The sequence below is a fragment of the Diadema setosum genome, chromosome 13 (genome assembly GCF_964275005.1).
Source record: "Diadema setosum chromosome 13, eeDiaSeto1, whole genome shotgun sequence".
Taxonomy (NCBI): Eukaryota; Metazoa; Echinodermata; class Echinoidea; order Diadematoida; family Diadematidae; genus Diadema; species Diadema setosum.
In genome coordinates, this window is record NC_092697.1 from 37,821,623 (window position 1) to 37,839,252 (window position 17,630).

General features: G+C 37.8%; 1 protein-coding gene across 1 annotated transcript in view; it reads left to right on the top strand.

Annotated features, from left to right (window-relative positions):
• The first annotated feature begins 1,001 nt into the window (after window positions 1–1,001).
• The window catches only part of LOC140236903 (uncharacterized), a 60,030-nt gene continuing 43,401 nt past the window's right edge, over window positions 1,002–17,630 (top strand). Inside the window, exons 1-5 of the mRNA XM_072316837.1 lie at window positions 1,002–1,086; window positions 9,270–9,400; window positions 10,061–10,150; window positions 11,108–11,239; window positions 12,694–12,849. Coding sequence (XP_072172938.1) covers window positions 1,065–1,086; window positions 9,270–9,400; window positions 10,061–10,150; window positions 11,108–11,239; window positions 12,694–12,849 — 531 coding nt within the window. The 5' untranslated portion in view covers window positions 1,002–1,064. The remainder of the gene's footprint in view (window positions 1,087–9,269; window positions 9,401–10,060; window positions 10,151–11,107; window positions 11,240–12,693; window positions 12,850–17,630) is intronic.

Genomic DNA, 17,630 nt, shown 5'->3' on the forward strand with positions numbered 1-17,630 from the left:
TCAAACTTCATAGGAATACTCATATGAGAGCCTTGAGTGTGAATCGTGTCACAGAATAGGTACTGATTCTTCATGTTCTTCTCTTATTGGAGAATGCCCATGCACAGTGCTTACCAGAAATACAAGAGTATAACATGAATAAGAACTGCGCCAAGTGAATTACCATCCCGATGGTATTTTACCACTGGGAACAGTGCCAACAAATTACTGCAGTATGTAATGAGTTAATATGGTATGTAATACCACGGTAATTTGCATGTGAATGCACCTTGTATAACCTTATGCGCCTGTTCGTAAGCCTGGATGCAATACCGGTAGTAATTGTGCTTCATTAAGTGTGTCATTCTTAAGTCTTAGTTCATTCCCCCAGCGCTGAGAAAAATAATGTAAGCAGGTGTTACCAATTAGTTGTAAAAATTTCACATTTTCCTGTTTTTCCCCCACTGCTGTCATGAAGTGTAAGAATGTGGAATGCTGCCTAAAATGGTTGTGCATTGACATGACTGTGGATATCATTTGCAAAAGCTTTAATATGATGCTCGAAATGAATGTATCACTTGTTTTCAAAGGCATTTCAGCTGATTTTTTACCACTATTCTGTGCAAGTTGATGTTAAATATTGATGGTAATCTTTATCGTTTCACACTGATGTACAGTGTGTTTGAATTGTTATTTGTCAGGCTATGTTGATGAAGGTCATACTTATTATATGTTATTTTAGTATGATATGTACTTTTTGTCAAAGCTTTCACAGACTAAAATAGCTTCAAACACGATTTAAATGGATTTATTCTGTAATTTCACATTCCAAAGTATCGGGCACATACCAGATTTGATGAATATCCATAGTAAAGATACAGGACATATGATTCTTTCTGGCAAAAAAGAAAGAAAGATTGATTCTCTTTTTGTGAAAAATTTGTAAACTTGAAACTATCTTTTGCTGATGCTTTCAGATATATTCCAGATATAATGTATTTTGTTTCTGTTCTTTCTATGCAGACATATTCTGTGAGGCTCAACTGTGTTCGTTTCCAGTCGGTGCCTGAGGCCAGATTCCAGACATGATCAAAAGGAAAACATTAGGTTTGTTTTTACATTACCCTCTAATACTGTAACATACGAGATTTTCGCAGCATGAAATTTTCATGAATTGGAGCCAATGGCCCTTTTTGCGGTATGAAATTTTTGCGAGTTGCGTCTAACTTTCAATGCATACAGTGTAAAAAAGAACTTTCGCTCACATTTTAATTTCGCGAATCTTGGCTCTCGCAAAATTCGTGAAATCAAAATGCTTGTGAACTTTCCTTGTTTTACAGCAGCCATCTTTGCAGTATTACATTTGTGACCACCCAGCTCCAAACCTACAAAAAGTTGCAGATTAGGATTATCTGTAATTGACCAAATATGTCATTTAGGCTGACAGACTCTTTTTTTTAAAGTTTGTCTTACTTGGGAGAGTACCCTTTTCTCTGTTGACCTACTGTCAAAATTTGGTGCTTTAAAACAGAATCAGAATTGATATTAGCAGTTTTTCTGGACCATATTTATTCAGACAGGCACTCTTTTCACTGTGATATAAAACATGTTTTCATTGCTAATTCAGCCCTGCATGCCTGAGTCACCCTAATCTGTAAATCCTCTTATCTTCCTTTCCTACAAATTTTGTATGAAACTGCACCTCATTATAACTCTCTCAAATATTTCAATCACCTCGTGGAATAGGTTAGGGTGGTCTAATATCCAATGACAGATGCAGAGGGGGGTGCACCGGGTGCGCGCCCCCTCTTTATTCTTGGTTGAAACAAAAGAAATACAAAGAAAAAAAATGGGGGGGGGGGAATGCATGCACCCCCTTTTATTTTCAAAGGCGCCTCCCCTTTACGGAATTCCTGGATCCGCCCTTCATATCTTATATGGTCTTATATCATTTTATAGCTTAGAGCTTACAAGAAAAGTGGAAATTCATTTTGGCCTTCTTTTTGCAAGTTTTGAGCTGGGCGGTCACAGTAAAAAAACAAACAAAATAAAGCAAAGCTATTGATAGAAATTGTGTGCAATTCCTTCACTAGCGATAATAGCAGAATAAAACAAACATTTCTTATGAAGGGAATAATTTTCCTCTACACATACAAGTGTATTTGGTGAGACATCAGTGCCTCACACTGTGAATATTGTGAAAATCAGACAAGCTTCTCAGAATTTATAAATCGTTCAGACAGTGATTAATTCTGCGAGATAGGGACTCTACATCAGTTTGAGATGCCACAGTTGTAGAATAATATTTAAGGAAAATACAAAATCACATGTATCTTTTCATTCTCTTTTGAAAAAGTTCACATTCCCTTGACCAGTTAGTGCGATATGTTACAGATTTTTTTTTTTCTTCATATTCCTGTCAGAGGAGCTAGGCCAAGTATTTTTCCAGTTTCATAGAAAAATTAGATTTCCTTTTCAGCTATCATCAGTTGTCATAAACTTTGCTTTTACAGCTCTTTTAGTTAGTAACAAGGAATTTTCATGGGTAGTGCTAGTACTATGAAACCAAAGGTGCAACTTAAATTTGAGCAGAAATTTACATAGAAGAAGATAGTGACCATCAGTCAAATGGAAATGGTATCCTAAAAGCTGATTAGAGTCTTGTGATTTCAATGAATTCTGTCATTCACTGGCACTCATTTGCTTTGCTTGTGTAAGCATCATTATTTTTTATATTTTTTTTTCAGTTGATTTGAGTAGGCCAATACGAGGATGGCATGTTTATTTACAGTTCAGTTATTCCTTACACAGCTGTCTCGAGCAAAATCGTGGAGAAAATTGTCTTGAAGAACTTGTGCGTGCTGTTAGTGATTAAAAAGTTGAAAACAATTTTTTCTTCTATATCTATATGCAAAGGAAGGCACAGTCACAGAACTTGTTAGCTTTTTCTTTTTCTTACAGTCTCTGTACAACCCAAAGTCATTTGGACTTCTGTTTCTGTCAATTTCAAAGGGGACTACATTTTTCTCAGTATTTGTAAATTTTACAGACTGCAAACTGAGGGATACTTGGTGTTAGTTTCCATGAAGTTTTGGTTTTTCCATGGGCGTAGCAGTGATACTCCCAGTTCAGATTAGAGACTCCTTTCCAAAAACTTTGACTCTGCATGACCTCTTTTGACCTTTGTCGGGGAGAGAGAGTGAGAGAGCAGGAGAGAGGGGGAGTGAATTCCACTTCAGGTCAAAGTACAGTATGTCCTGCTGGGCAAGGAGAAAACTCATAAAATCAAAATAGCCTTATTCCTGGTATAATGTTTGGAGTATGTACCTTTGGTTGTGAGACAAGTTTATTGGATAACAGATCCTCCCCCCCCCCCCCCTTTGATGAGGGAGGGAAGAAAAAATAATCTTGCCTGCCCCTCCTTCTCAGTGCACAGTTCTCAAAATATGCAATTTGTGGAGAAAAATCCACCTTGATGTGTTGTTTCTTGTAAGTACTTCAAATAGGCAGTGAATTTCTACAAGTTTGCCTTCAGCACTTTGCATTCATAAGGCTTGTTTTACACTATGAAATAATCAAAAACTCATGTTCATATTTAGGGATATTTGCTCTCTTACATATATTTATCGAATGGCTTTTCTTTTATTAAAGCCCAAACAAAGTTCTGGTACACCTGCAAAAGTTGTCAAATTTCGCTCCCAAATGTGAACGTATGCCTAGGATGTGTGCGGAATAAAGCTGTAATAACAAGATATTCGATGGGTAACGACGAAAATGTGAAATATAGACAAAAAGGGTTCAGTCTCAAAACTTGACCGAACGGGGTCAGGCTAAACTCAGGGATAACTTGGCCTCGCTTTGACGGGGGGGGGGGGGGGGGGGGGGCTGAGTTGTTAAAGGTTGTCCCTCTGCATTGTACAGTGTTGTACTATGGGAGCGGCCTGTATAAACTACGTTGTACAACGTAGCACTTCACGATCTGACTACTCGCAGTAATGGTCCGAGTTGTTACAATGCACGCATCACAAACCTCTTTGGCGCGCATGCAAAATTAGTGTGCGCCTATCAAGCACCTCTAAAAACAATCAAAGACGCTTGATAAACAACAACAAAAACTTCAAAGACCGCACATCTCAGCAACTGAGGTGATGTGCGTATAGGCTTGAGGACCGCGTGCTGTCCATTTGTTTTGTACAGGATTAGCACGCACTTTCCTGTCTGTTCAGTTAGGCCTCATTTGGTATTATACAGTAGAATAAGGCGATCACGAACTGCATGTAAATTGACTGAAATAGGGTCGAGTTCTCCCTGAGGCCGAGTTAGTCTGGAGCCTTCTGGAATAAAAGTCGGTTTTCCGACTTTTATCATTTTTCTCAAAATACTCCAAAACGACTCATCATTCCGGCAAACAGCGTCAGCCAGGTAAGTTTCTTTGTAGACTCTTTCGATATATTGCAAGCAAATATGAAATGGTGCCAGACAGGTTCTCAAGCCCTTACCAGAGCTTTGTTTTCACTTTAAAAGTGGGTATTTTGGGGATGTGGAAATTGGGGAATTTGTGGGAGTGTCATTCTGCTCTGCTCTGTACCCTTTTGAGAGATATAAAATGCTATGTAGTAGGGAGCTGCAACTGTATCTTTTCAACCAGAGCATATATACGTACATTAGAAAGATTTTCAATCCCATCATGCTTTTTCCCAGGATGGATGAGTAAGCCTATCTTGATTATTCTGGTTTATAATATTTCGTTGATAGTATCCTTTTCATCACCAGGGTATTGTTTGCTTGTTTTTGTTTGTTTGTTTGTTTGGTTGGTTTGTTGTTGTTGTTTTGTTTTGGTTTTTTTTTTTTTTGGGGGGGGGGAGTTTAATAGCTTTAAAAGCTCAATATTCATTCGCATGCCCACATAGCGATCTTTAAAACCGTTTAGAAAGAGCCTAGAGTATACTCGGGCAAGTGTCTATGGGAAATATGTGTTGTAGCAAAATCAGTCCGTCCTCAACGGGTTAATTGCCAAGAGCCTTTTAGAGATTGGTGTGGGAATATTTTCATTCCATTTACAAAACAACATTTGGGGTGTAAGAAAAAAAAATGTGAGGTGGTTCTCTCTCTGCAGACACAAGAAAAGTCATTATTGTGTTGGCAGTGCTGCCATGACAACCAAATTTAGAGAAATTGATACTGTGGTTATCAATCACATGCCTTTATGTGAGGCTGTTCTGCCAGATTATGCGAGCTCAAAGTGCGATCCCTGAGCTCATTTTATTGCCATGGAGAATTCCAGGACCTGACAACAATGACATTCTATGGCCCTAGCCAGCAAAGGTCACAAATTGCAGGGCTCGTATATCTCAAAGCAATGTACCAACTTTTCAACATACAATGAGTGTAATTTCCATGGTAACAGCTGGGCAACAACCAATCGGCTGTGAGTATTTTTAACTGTTACTATGGCAACTGCAAATATTGTAATTGTATTACTCACAAAGTTTGATAACTATTGAGTACAAAGTTGATTGCAGTAGGGGAAGGATTTCCTTACTTCTGGCCACATTTGATATGCTTCCAAAGGATACTGGTGCAGTATGTTTCTTTGACACTTCAGCCATAAAGTCTTGTTTTGTTTTTGTTTGTTTGTTTTTTTTTTTTTAAGTCTGAGAATCCCAAAAGGATCCTCTAAGAAATTTTGTGCTGTTTGCCAATATAGTCTCATTTTCAGGCTGCAATACGAAATATATTTTGGTAAGGCCCTTTCAATATGTTTTTGAGAAATCAAGTATGTTCACACACTGTATACAAATGTTTTAATCATGAATGACATTCTCAGCTTTGGGGTGCTTGAAATGTAGAGGTACTATCAGATGGCTACTCGTTCTGAATTATTACCTCCGCCAAGGGAGGAAGTTATGTTTTCGTTACCGTTTGTTTGTCCGTGTGCAAAATAACTCGAATAGTTGTGAACAGATTTGGATGAAACTTAACGAAAGATTGAAAATGACACAAGTAACAGATGATTAAATTTTGGTAGTGATCCTGGAATTTTTACAGATTTTATGAAGGATTTTCGATATTTTGGCAGGTTGGGTCAATGAACTTGGGAGTTCAAGCTGCATATTTTTGAGGTTTTCATGCGCGCACTAAAAAATGCATGCTCTAGTATCTGCTAGAGTGAAGGGCACCGCACAGCTGAAAGTTGATGACATAACAAAAGCTTCTACAATTGGGAGAGTGGGCTAATTTCAGCATGCATTGTATGAGTGGAAATCACTGATCTCTATGGAAGAACAAGATCAGTGTTGGAAAAACCTGCTTGGTGGAGGTCATGTGCTCTTAGATTGCTTTTCTAGTTTGTTTTTGTTTTTTGTTTTGTGTTTTTTTAAAGTCTGAGAATCCGAAGGATCCCTAAGAAATTTTGTGCTGTTTGCCAATATAGTCTCATTTTCAAGCTGTAATATGAAATATATTTTGGGAAGGTCCTTTCAATATGTATTCGAGAATTAAAGTATGTTCATGCACTGTATATAATGTTTTTATAAAGAATGGCATATTTATCAGTTTTGGGGAGCTTGGAATGTAGAGATCATACTATCAAATGGCTAATTGTTTTGAATTATTATTACTATCATAATGTCAAAAAGTAAGTGTAGTCAGGGAGGTTATTCAAAAGGAGGTAGAAACAGCCTCCCAATTATAGTATGGTGTTTGTGTGCATTTTCCTGTACATTGTTGTTCGATTTTTTTTTTTTTCTGATTTGGAGACTATAGACCTATATGCCTACTTAAGAAATACTAATATGAGGAATTCCTTCAATTCATTGCTCATGTAACCAGTTTCTTTGGGAGAAAGAAGAAATCACCAAGATTATACAATGCCTTTAATATAAGATTGCTTGCATTTTTGATGTGCTCATCCCCATGCTGCCCCTTGGGCAAAGGTTTAGTAATCTGTGCCTTGCTGACTGTTGATAATGCAATCCCCCTTCAGTTATCAGATAAGGCGTAACTTATATTACACATTTGTACAGTGTATATTGTGTGGATTCAACTGGAGCACATTGCAGATCAGATGAGTCACACAGAACAATCTGCAGCATTTTATTATAGAGAGATGTCGGACTAAAGAAATACTGTATATGCCAAATATTTCGTGAGTTTTTTATTTTCGTGAATTTCGCGAGTCAGGTGCTATTCGCGAAATTAAAGACACATGAAAATATTGACTCTGATCCCGATGTTAATGTGACGTACGCGTGTACATTTCTCTTTTCGGTACAGGACTCCACGATCGCGAATTTAACCACTCGCGAAATCACTGGGAATTTCCAATTCGCGAAAATTTAGACTCGCGAAATATATGGCCAGTAGATGAGGTGCACTTGTTCAAAATTGCCTTGTCTGATAAGGGTGTTAGGCTGGACTCGTGGAGTTTGTGCAAGGGCTGGTTTATATTGCCATTGAAAAAAATCACAAAAAGAATGTCAGAAAATTAATAAAATTTCATTGATAGTGTTAGTCAAAATTGCATAGAGGTTTCAAAAACAGAGCCCAGAAAATGGCTGACTAGAGGGAAAATTTTCTTGCTAAAGTGAAGTTTGTGGATTTTTTGTGCCATTTGCAAAGAGACTGCTTACTGCAGAAAAATTGCAGTAATTGGCATGTTATTTTAGAACCATGTATGTCTGCAATCCTTCCTCCCATGGCCACACACTTGAAATACACAGCTACAGTGTAGCTGCCAAATTTTTTATTTTTTATTCATTTTTATTTTTTTTTTAATTTCGCAGAGCGTAATAATGTGCAGTGGACGACCAATCTGCATACATGTGTATTATGATGGCAAAATCCTTGATTTTTCCACTTTTGCAATTTGTTGTTGTAGTGTATATGGAAATCACAAACATCTTGATTTATAAAGACAGTGGTACTTCACAATAATGAGAACATGTCTCCAGTTACCCTCTCCTTGGATCTTGGTTTTAATAACTCAAAGAGGTTAATAGCGTAACCATAGGAAGGGTTTTAAACACGAAAAGAGCCAGGGGTGCTGGTGAGTGGTGTAGTGCTGTGGGAGAATCAACCCATCTAGGGTCGAACAACTTACCATCTCAGAGGATTCATTGGTTGCCATGGAAACACAGTAGTCTCCTGCACAATGGGGCACCAGTTATTGGGTGCTCCTGTGAATTGTTTAGGCTTTGAATATAACCACTCGCTGTGAATGAAATCAGATTTTATCATGTCTTTGTTTTACTTTGGTGATTGGGTGAAATTGCTCTCCTTGACTTGGTGAAATGAAGACAAGAAGTACTGCTTGTCAGATTAAACTGTGGGAGATTCTGAGCAAGATATGATACACAGAACAGATTAACCTGACTAATAATAATGAAGATTATCCCATTCTTTGATTTATCTGTCGAGTCATCTTTTCAGGCAGAGGAGCTTTCAAAGTCCACTATCTCTATGAATCGGTTGATATCAGGGCTGTATAAAATACAAAGAAACAATTCGATATAAAAATATGGAGAGTGGGTGACGGATATGGAGATTTCTTTCTCAAAATTATGAGTGCTATCTGTTATCAGAAAAGAAAAATGAATTTTAAAATCAGTTCTTTTCAACTTTGGATGAGTTGAGCAACCTCAATATACAATACCCTTTCCCCATTAACTTTGTCATTATCTGGCAACCAGATGATGATTCTGCCAACTTTGAATGCAAGAGTTCATTTTTTATTGGTATTTGATTATTGTCTGCATTCATAAATGAGGAAATAATATTGTAATGTAAACAAAAACTGATTCCATTGTGAGAGTTGCTAGGCAACTATGCTAGAAGTAATCGGATGCAGTGCCAGAAAAATGCACACCTCGATGCTATTTGTATCGACTTGAAATGGTGTTTGATGTCATGATTTTCAGTCATAAGCCCATGTAGCAGAGTGAAGATGTCTGTCGTGACTTCCACATGATGTTTAGCTCACTCTACATGGCAACATATACTAGTTACAGCATGTCATCTAGGCTAGTGTTACATTGGATGTGGCAGCAAACTGTGCATGCCAACTGCACATATGTGTATGAACATTTATTATGGTGGCAAAACCCCATGATTTGTCTCCAGATGGTGCCTCAACATGGCAAGTTTTTGTTGTGGTGTATCAAAATAGACAGCTCAATTATGGCAATTTTTTATGCCCCGATATTACCCCAGCGAGAACAGGCCGTCAAAGAGTACATTATGTGTGCATTCTGATTTTTGATAGTAAACTTTAAAGTTTTATCTTTTGGCAGATGCTGGGGAGGCAAGGGAGGACCGCTTCATGCTCCCTGGAGTGGACTTCAAAGCCAAACTCATCGGCATTGAACCGGTAGCAGAGGCCAGGGGGGACAAGATGTGTCTGGATGCGATGATCAAATTAAAGGTAGCCATGGCAACGAGAGTGATGATGATGATGATTTGCTGTGATGTTGAAGATGGTTGTGATGATGACAGTGATGATGGTGTGTCAGTATGTGGTGTGATGGCGGGGATAGTATTGATATGAAAATGATAATGATTACGTTTGTATCCTGATTGAAGGATAATCAATTAAAATGATGATTATGTAGATGCAGATGAATAATGTGCTAATGGTGATGGTAATGATGGTGATGATGATGGTAATGATGTTGGTAGAAGAAATTATGGTTTGAATGGTATGTATTGTAAAGACTTTGCTGAAAGAAGAGATGATAATAGAGATGATGAAAGTGATTTTAGTTATGATGATGATGATGATGATGATGATGGATGGATGACATCAGGAGTGATGGGTAAAATGAAGATGAAGAGGATGAGGAAGAAGACAAGATGGAGTAGGAGTGAAGATGAGATACATGCTAATCCCAATTATCATAGTAAGGATGACAATTTGGCACATAAATGAGATGCTCTATAATAGCATTTTCTCATGATGTTAATGAAAATAGTGAGAGAATAGATTCGAAAGAGAGACAAAGGTATAGAGATAGATTCTATCATTGCATTAAAATGTGAGAAGGTCTTCGTACTGATTTCAAAACACCTTTCCTCTCTTTGACAGTATCTCGTCAAAACCAGCGGTGAACATAAGCCAAGGATTATCATCAACGTGTCCATTGAGGGCGTTCGCATCTTGGATGAGAGAACGAGGGTAAGAACAAGATTTCTGTGGTGGTGATTTTCCCTGAATTGACTTAATCCAACCTACTTTAGTCTCAAAGCTTACAAGTATACAATGTAGGTATTGCTTGAGAGATCTTGAAAATGAAATGTAAAATAAAAAATTAGATCAACAAAAACAACAATCTTCTGTTAAGTTGGGAGAAATTTTACTCCTTCAGAAAACCAACATAACCAGATTGTGACCTGGTCCAGTGTTTCATGGGTCTTTTGATGCAGAGTCACTTGTGTGAATCTCTGCCTTGCATTGTGCATTTTATCCACTTTGAACCACTGTCTGATTGAGTAGAATTCAGTGGCTGTTGTTCTTGAATTTAGCTGTGATGGGATTAATTTAATTCTAGTACACCCTCATGCACAGTCACCTACAGTATACTGTATAACGACATTATATTTCACGAGTCTAAATTTTTTGCGAATCGGGAACTCCTGACGATTTCGCGAGTGGTTAAATTCGCGATCCGGGAGTCCTGTACTCTGAACGAAGAAGTGTACACGCGTACGTCACATTCACGTCGGGATCACAGTCATTATTTTCCTGTGTCTTTAATTTCGCGAATAGCACCTAGTAAAAACCTCGTGAAATATTTGGCATATACAGTACCTGTATAGTTCTTCACCATGCACGTGTATGTGGAGTGTAGTTTTTACATCAATGCAAACCATCTTCTTAAACATACATTGTGTCCTTGCCAGTTATTTTTTTTTATCAGGAATAGCCTAGTATGTGATAAGAATTCTACTTTATCTAGTTTTATCCCAAAACCTAGCAACAAAATACCCAAGAAAGCTCTGCTCTAAATCTTCTTGGAGTACAAAGTTAATGAGGATCCCATCTATTCAAAACAGTGTACATGTATGTTGATTGTGTACATACTCCATCTGATTATATCACTTCAACCCTTGACCTCTAACCTTTGACATGCAGGAAGTGCTCCATCAGCATGAGGTCCACAGAATATCATTTATCTCCAGGGACCCAACAGACTTCAGGGCCTTTGGCTACGTGACTGGGGAGCAGGGCAACCACAAGTTTTACGGCATCAAGACAGAGAAACAGGTAGAGTGCACCGTTGCCATGGTGATTGGAGATGGAAGACTTTCACTAGAAAGGACTGTGGCCTGAGGCTCATGCCCTGTGGAGGGGTGTATCAAAACCATGGACTTAAGTGAAGTTTTTGGATAGTCACTTGTATCATACATACAGGAGACAGATTTCTCAAATATAAAATAATACTGTGTCTTAATCATTAGTTCATCTGTCTTCCAAGCACTTGATACCAAACTAAAATGCAAAATTCTTCCACAGAAGTATGACAGAGCAACTTCTTTGCTTGCATGTTTTATCTTCTTTGCTCTATGCCCTAAAGATACATGTGCGAGTCATGACAAATAAATGTAAACATTTGCAGGTCAGTACTTTAGGGACTGTACAGTACTGGTTGAGGTGGGGATTCATGTTTTGAACATTTCTAAGTGAGATAATGAGAAACCTGTTATGAAATATGAAAGAGCATGTAATTTTAAGAAGGATTCAACATTTATTTGATGAAAATTGGTTTTCAAATGGCCGAGATGTCCGAAAAAGTGATGATAAAAAAAGGCGACAGGCCACGCCTTTTATTAGGACCTCTTTGTTTCACCTTGTTTTTGGATATCTCAGCCATTTCAAAACTGATATTCATCAAATAAACTTTTGATACCCCTTAGAATTGCATGCTCTTTGACATCTCATGGAGTGGTTTCTGAATATCTCGCAAAACGTTAAAAGCTAAATCCTCACCTCGACCAGAACTGTACACACCCTTTAATACTCATCCCACAATACTTCTAAGTTGATAGAGTTCTAAATGCACAAGAATAAAATTATATGCTTTTGTTATGGCTTGTTGTCAAAAACATCCTTTGTCAAACGTCCGGTATTCAGTAGCAACTGGCCTCATTTTCCATTGCTCATTATCCAGCAGACTTCAAAGTAGATGTTCCACCGATTGAAATTAAGCTTGTTTTGAAACAAAGGCCTAATATGCCTTCAGCCATAAAAGTATTCTGTTTTAAGAGGAAGACAGATATGAATGAATCTGCAACAAATATTTCTAACAGGGAACAGAAGTAGGGTTTGTAGAACTGTAATGTTATATATTTACAGCATGAATTTCAAATAAAAAACAAAGGTTTATATTTTGAATCCACAATGCAGGTGAATTTTTTGATAATTGTTGAAGTGATAGTTCTCCTAACTTTCAATTTTCAAGTATGGTAATATTTTGCAGCATGCTTGAAGGCCCATTCACCTTGCATATTTTGTATCCACTTTGGACTAGTACCATGTGCAAGAATTTTAAAACAAGCTTGAAACAACATGCCTGCCAACCAAGATGTTCGCTTCTAGTTCCCCAAATTGAAGACATAGTCCAGTGGTTATTGTTTGTTCAGCACATGTACTAAAAGATAATGAAAGGAGTTAGCATAAATTATATTTTGTTAGATGATACTTGTAAATGTTCTCACCAGGCTGATGCCTTAGTCCTGACCCTGAAAGACCTATTTGAAGTGGTCCTGGACCTAAAGAAGCAGCAGATTGCAGCACAGAAAAAGCAGGAGGAGATCACGGGACAGTCCAGCACACCCGCAACGGAGGCAGAACCAAAGCAGATAGCCTCCTTCAAGGTCAGTACTGGTTCCTCTTCCTCCTCTTCCTCCTCATGTTCCTTTTCCTCCTCTTCCTCCTCCTCCTCTTCCTCCTCTTCATCATCCTCCTCCTCTTCCTCCTCCTCTTCCTCCTCCTCTTCCTCCTCCTCTTCCTCCTCCTCTTCCTCCTCCTCTTCCTCCTCCTCTTCCTCCTCCTCCTCTTCCTCTTCCTCCTCCTCTTCCTCCTCTTCCTCCTCTTCCTCTTCCTCTTCCTCGTCCTCCTACTCGTCCTCCTCCTCCTCCTTCTCTTCCTCTTCCTCCTCTTCCTCCTCATGTTCCTCTTCCTCCTTGTCTTCCTCCTCCTCTTCCTCATCACCATCATATTCTTCTTCTTCTTCTTCTTCGTCTTCTTCTTCCCCATCTTCCTCCTCCATCTCCCCTTTATCTTCCATATCTATTCACCCCCTTCTCCTTCATCCTTCATCCTTTACATCACTAGTTTCTTTCCTTCCTACACCTCATCTTCTACTTGTCATTCTTCTTGCTCATTTTTGTTTTTCATCTTGTCTTCCCTCCCTCCCTTTCCATTCCTCCTATTACTCACTATTCTTCCCCTATTGCAGGATATATCCTGTAATATTGTGTACTCTAAACACCAGGGCTCCATTTCATAAAAAGTTGATATGTGACCCTGCATCACAAAACCAACAAAAAGTTGCCAGGCATGGTTTTTTAGCTAAGGACAGATTCTGAAAGAGCAGACTCTAAGCTTTAAAATGATGTATAACTCAATTCAATTGGACTCCACGAGCCTACCTAAATACTGAAAAGAAAGCACACACTCTGAAAAAATGTGAACTGAGAAAAGAGGCTCTAAAGTACAAGGTCTATTCAAGCGCTTAATCTTTCACCAAGCCGCACTAGCTGTGCGATGAAAGGGACAAAACACAGGATGTCAACCACCGGAGCAACAACAATGAAGGGATTGTCAAATTAAGCTGAAATTGGGCATGTTCTATTAATATATTCTGCCCATGATTAATGCGAAATTACAAAGCAGTAGCGTTATCCTTTCAAAAGTTATTAGACTTGAAAGTGAAGAGTGTACAAAGGATTTAAAGAAATGAAAAAGGGCCTCTAATACATACATGGTGATTCTATTCTCTCCCCCAAAAAGGGGTTGTAGAAAAACTGCTGAAAACACACTTTCTCATTCGTGTTATGATCCCAAACTAAAGAATAATGTAGAGAAAAGAAAGCTCTATCAGAAAATATGAAAAACTCAAGATTGTCATAGTTGACCCATTTCACCTGTTTTGAGTCCTTACGTAAAATAAAGGGGTGCGACTTTTTGTCTGTTTTGTGGTGCACGGTCACAAATGATAGCACCTCTTGCTGGAATGGCAATTGTCATGGTAATGACAAGAATCCCGCTTCCTGATTTGCTGTTGCTATTGGAAGTTGTCAATCTAGCAAGAGTTGCTATTCTAACTTTTATGAAATGGGGCCCAGGTCAAAACAGCATAGAATGTAACACATACATATACACCAGTACCCATATGAGATGCAGTTCATGAGATGGTTGATACCAGTGGAGTCATAAATACCGGTGGAGGCAGAGGTGCACACACTCATGGGAGTCACTGGAGTTTTGCATTGGTTGGCTTTGTGTAATGTCAGTTTATCTTTACTAGATAGGAATCTTAATCCTCTTAACACTGCCTACATTTGGTATCTCTATCTCCAAATTGTAGCTACCAGGTTGTTACACATTTTTTCTGCCGTGGGATATTGTTGATTGGTAGTTTGGAACCAGAAGCAGGTAATGCAAACAGAAGTAAATATTGAATTTCCATTTATCTATCAAGTGATATCAACCACTGTGTCTATTGTGTTGCCAATTTTACAAGTGTCTTTCCTCTGTTGGCTATGGGAAGTAAACATGTATGATAAGCTGTCTTGACTTCAGTATGATTATTAAAAAGTTGGGTCAAAGTTCTGGAGAGGTTGTTTGTGGAAACAAAGTCATTTAAGTGTTTACCAACCGGTGACTCTCCTGCTCCAAAGAATTGAGAGTGTAATAAACAACAGCCAAGGTTCTATTTATATTGCAGTGAGTATTGCAGAGAATGGGATTGTATAGTTTTGGTGGAGACCTATCGTCAGGTTTATATAATCTTCTGGTGAGATAATGGAAAACCTCTTATGAAATATGAAAGAGAATGTGTAATTTCAAGAAGGATTCAATATTTATTCGATAAAAATTGGTCTTGAAATGGCTGAGATATTAAAAAAAAGCAATCCTAATAAAATTGACAGACCACGACTTTTATTAGGATCTCTTTGTTTTACCTGGTTTTTAGATATCTCAGTCATTTCAAAACCGATTTTCTTCAAATAAACTTTTGATTTGTGTAGAATTGTATGCTCTTTAACATTTCATAGAGTGGTTTCTAAATATCTCGCACAACGTTACAAGCTGAATCCTCACCTCAACAGATACTATACAGTCCCTTTAAAAAGACAGGACAAAATGATATATAGGTGTATGTTGGATTATACATCAAGAGATTTGAAAAAGATTTGATGAATGTTAACATGGATTGTTTGTGAACATGCTGATATACAATATGTTGATGTGGAGTTTGAATTTAAACTAATCAGTTATTCCTCTTTTCCCGCTTTGATATCTATATCCCATGGACTTGTAACTTCGTCAATGCTGCATTCACTTTTTTTTGGCAGGTTACAAATGTAGTTGCTTTGTTGAATGTAGTTGATGTAGTGCCACTTAGTACAGACATTGGGTTATCAAGGAAATGTTTGTTTTGTTGTTTGGCATCAGAGGGCTATTAAAGATTATTCCTCAATGTAAATTAACTAATTTGAGGGACATTTATCACAAAGTTTTTACAAAGCAGAGAAAGTTTGCCTGATAGAGACCTCATATGAAATATAAGGCATATGCATAAAAAGATCACCATGATAATTAATGCAGAATGTGAACGCACCTTGAATGTTGGGTAGAACATCTCTGCTCTTTGAATTTTGACCTGAGATGTTTATCCAACGGCTTTGTCAGCTTGAGAGATCACTCCTTGTGCTAGGCATATGATGATAGTGTTGGTCTGGGCTGACCCAATCCTCCCCAAATAAAACAGAAGTTTACAATGCCTTGATTGCAAAGATACAGGTCTTGAGCCTGAAGTCCAATGTGTTTGATGTTCGAGGGTCCAATATTCAACGTCCAAATTACATTGTGTACAACACGCATCTTCATAGGATTGCCTTGGCAAATGATTTTAATGGCAATATTATGATATAAAATCCTAATTAAAGATTAAGTGACACACTGCAAGGACCACAAAGTTGCTGTATACGCCATATATTTACCGAGTCTACGTGTAAATTTTCGCGAATTGGGACTTCCCGATAATTCTGCGAGTGGTTAAATTCGCGATTGTGAAGTGCTGTACTGAACAGAGAAATGTATACGTGTGTGTCACATTCATATTGGGATCAGAGTCATTATTTTTTGTGTGTCTTTAATTTCGCAAATAGCACCTGACCCACGAAATTCGCAAAAATAAAAACCTTGTGAAATATTTGGCGTATACAGTACATGACTGCATGTGAAATGGCATAATATACGAGTGTATCATTGTTCAGCATGTCGTTGTTTGCGTTTTCATCCATTGTTAGTTTATATTGTATGATATGCCATATAGTACAATGTTTTTGGCAAGTCTAATTTTTCGCAGATCGGGACTTCCCAACAATTTCATAAGTGGCTGAAGTCGCAGTCGTGGAGTTTAGTAATGAACGGAGAAATGTATGAATGCACATTGCTGTCATGTTGGCATAAGAGATAAAAAGTTCTGCATTTTGTTGAATTTGCACTTAACACTCAACTCACAAAATTTGCAAATATGGAAAACCCAGTGAAGTATAAGGCAGATACATTAAACATGACTTTAATTTTGTGCTGCTTTGTGGTGTTTCAAATGGGATTGATACCAACTTACAGCTTGTAGAACTCTTAGCCAACACAGTTGTGATCAATGAAAGAGACAATAATGCATCTTCCACCTTTCAAAACAATGAAACGTAAGAACTACTCACTGCTGCATTACATTCTTTTTTCTTTGATTATGACCTCAGTTTTTGTGATAGTGAAAATCAATCGCAAGTGATGAATTGAGTTGAAAAGGTGAAACATGCACTTTTTTTTTGTCAGGCTTCTTTAACCCTTGCAACTTTCTCAAGCAGGAAAGTGGAGGACTGGACTGCATATATGCCTGATATTGGGGTAGAATTCACTTTTTTACAGCCTTTTAATTCACTGAGAGTGTCATATTATCACATGACAGGTTGGACTGGACACTAGCAGTTGTGGAAGTCTGTGTTCAATTGAAATCAAATGCAAAATCCCATGTACAGTAGGTTGATAAAACATGATTATGACTGGATAAAGTTCAGTTTTCATCTGAGCTATTTGAAAACATGAAAGTTTGTACAACCAGTCTGTAATTCACTCGATGCCCTGACTAAATTTACCCCTCTATCTTAGATTTTCATTTTGTTTTTGTTTGTGTGTTTGTTTTTGGGGGTGTCTTTTGGTTACAACAGACTATGTAGACTGTAAGGGGACACAAGTTCATTGTTGCTTAAAATAATGAGTCATTAAATCAATTAATCACACTGAAGAGTAAAAGTCGTTTTAACTGTAGACTTTCTAACCAGGAAGTCTTGATTTCATTAAAGCAGTTCAAGTCTTGTTATTCATTTTCATTTCCTTTTAAGATGCCATAATTGTGATA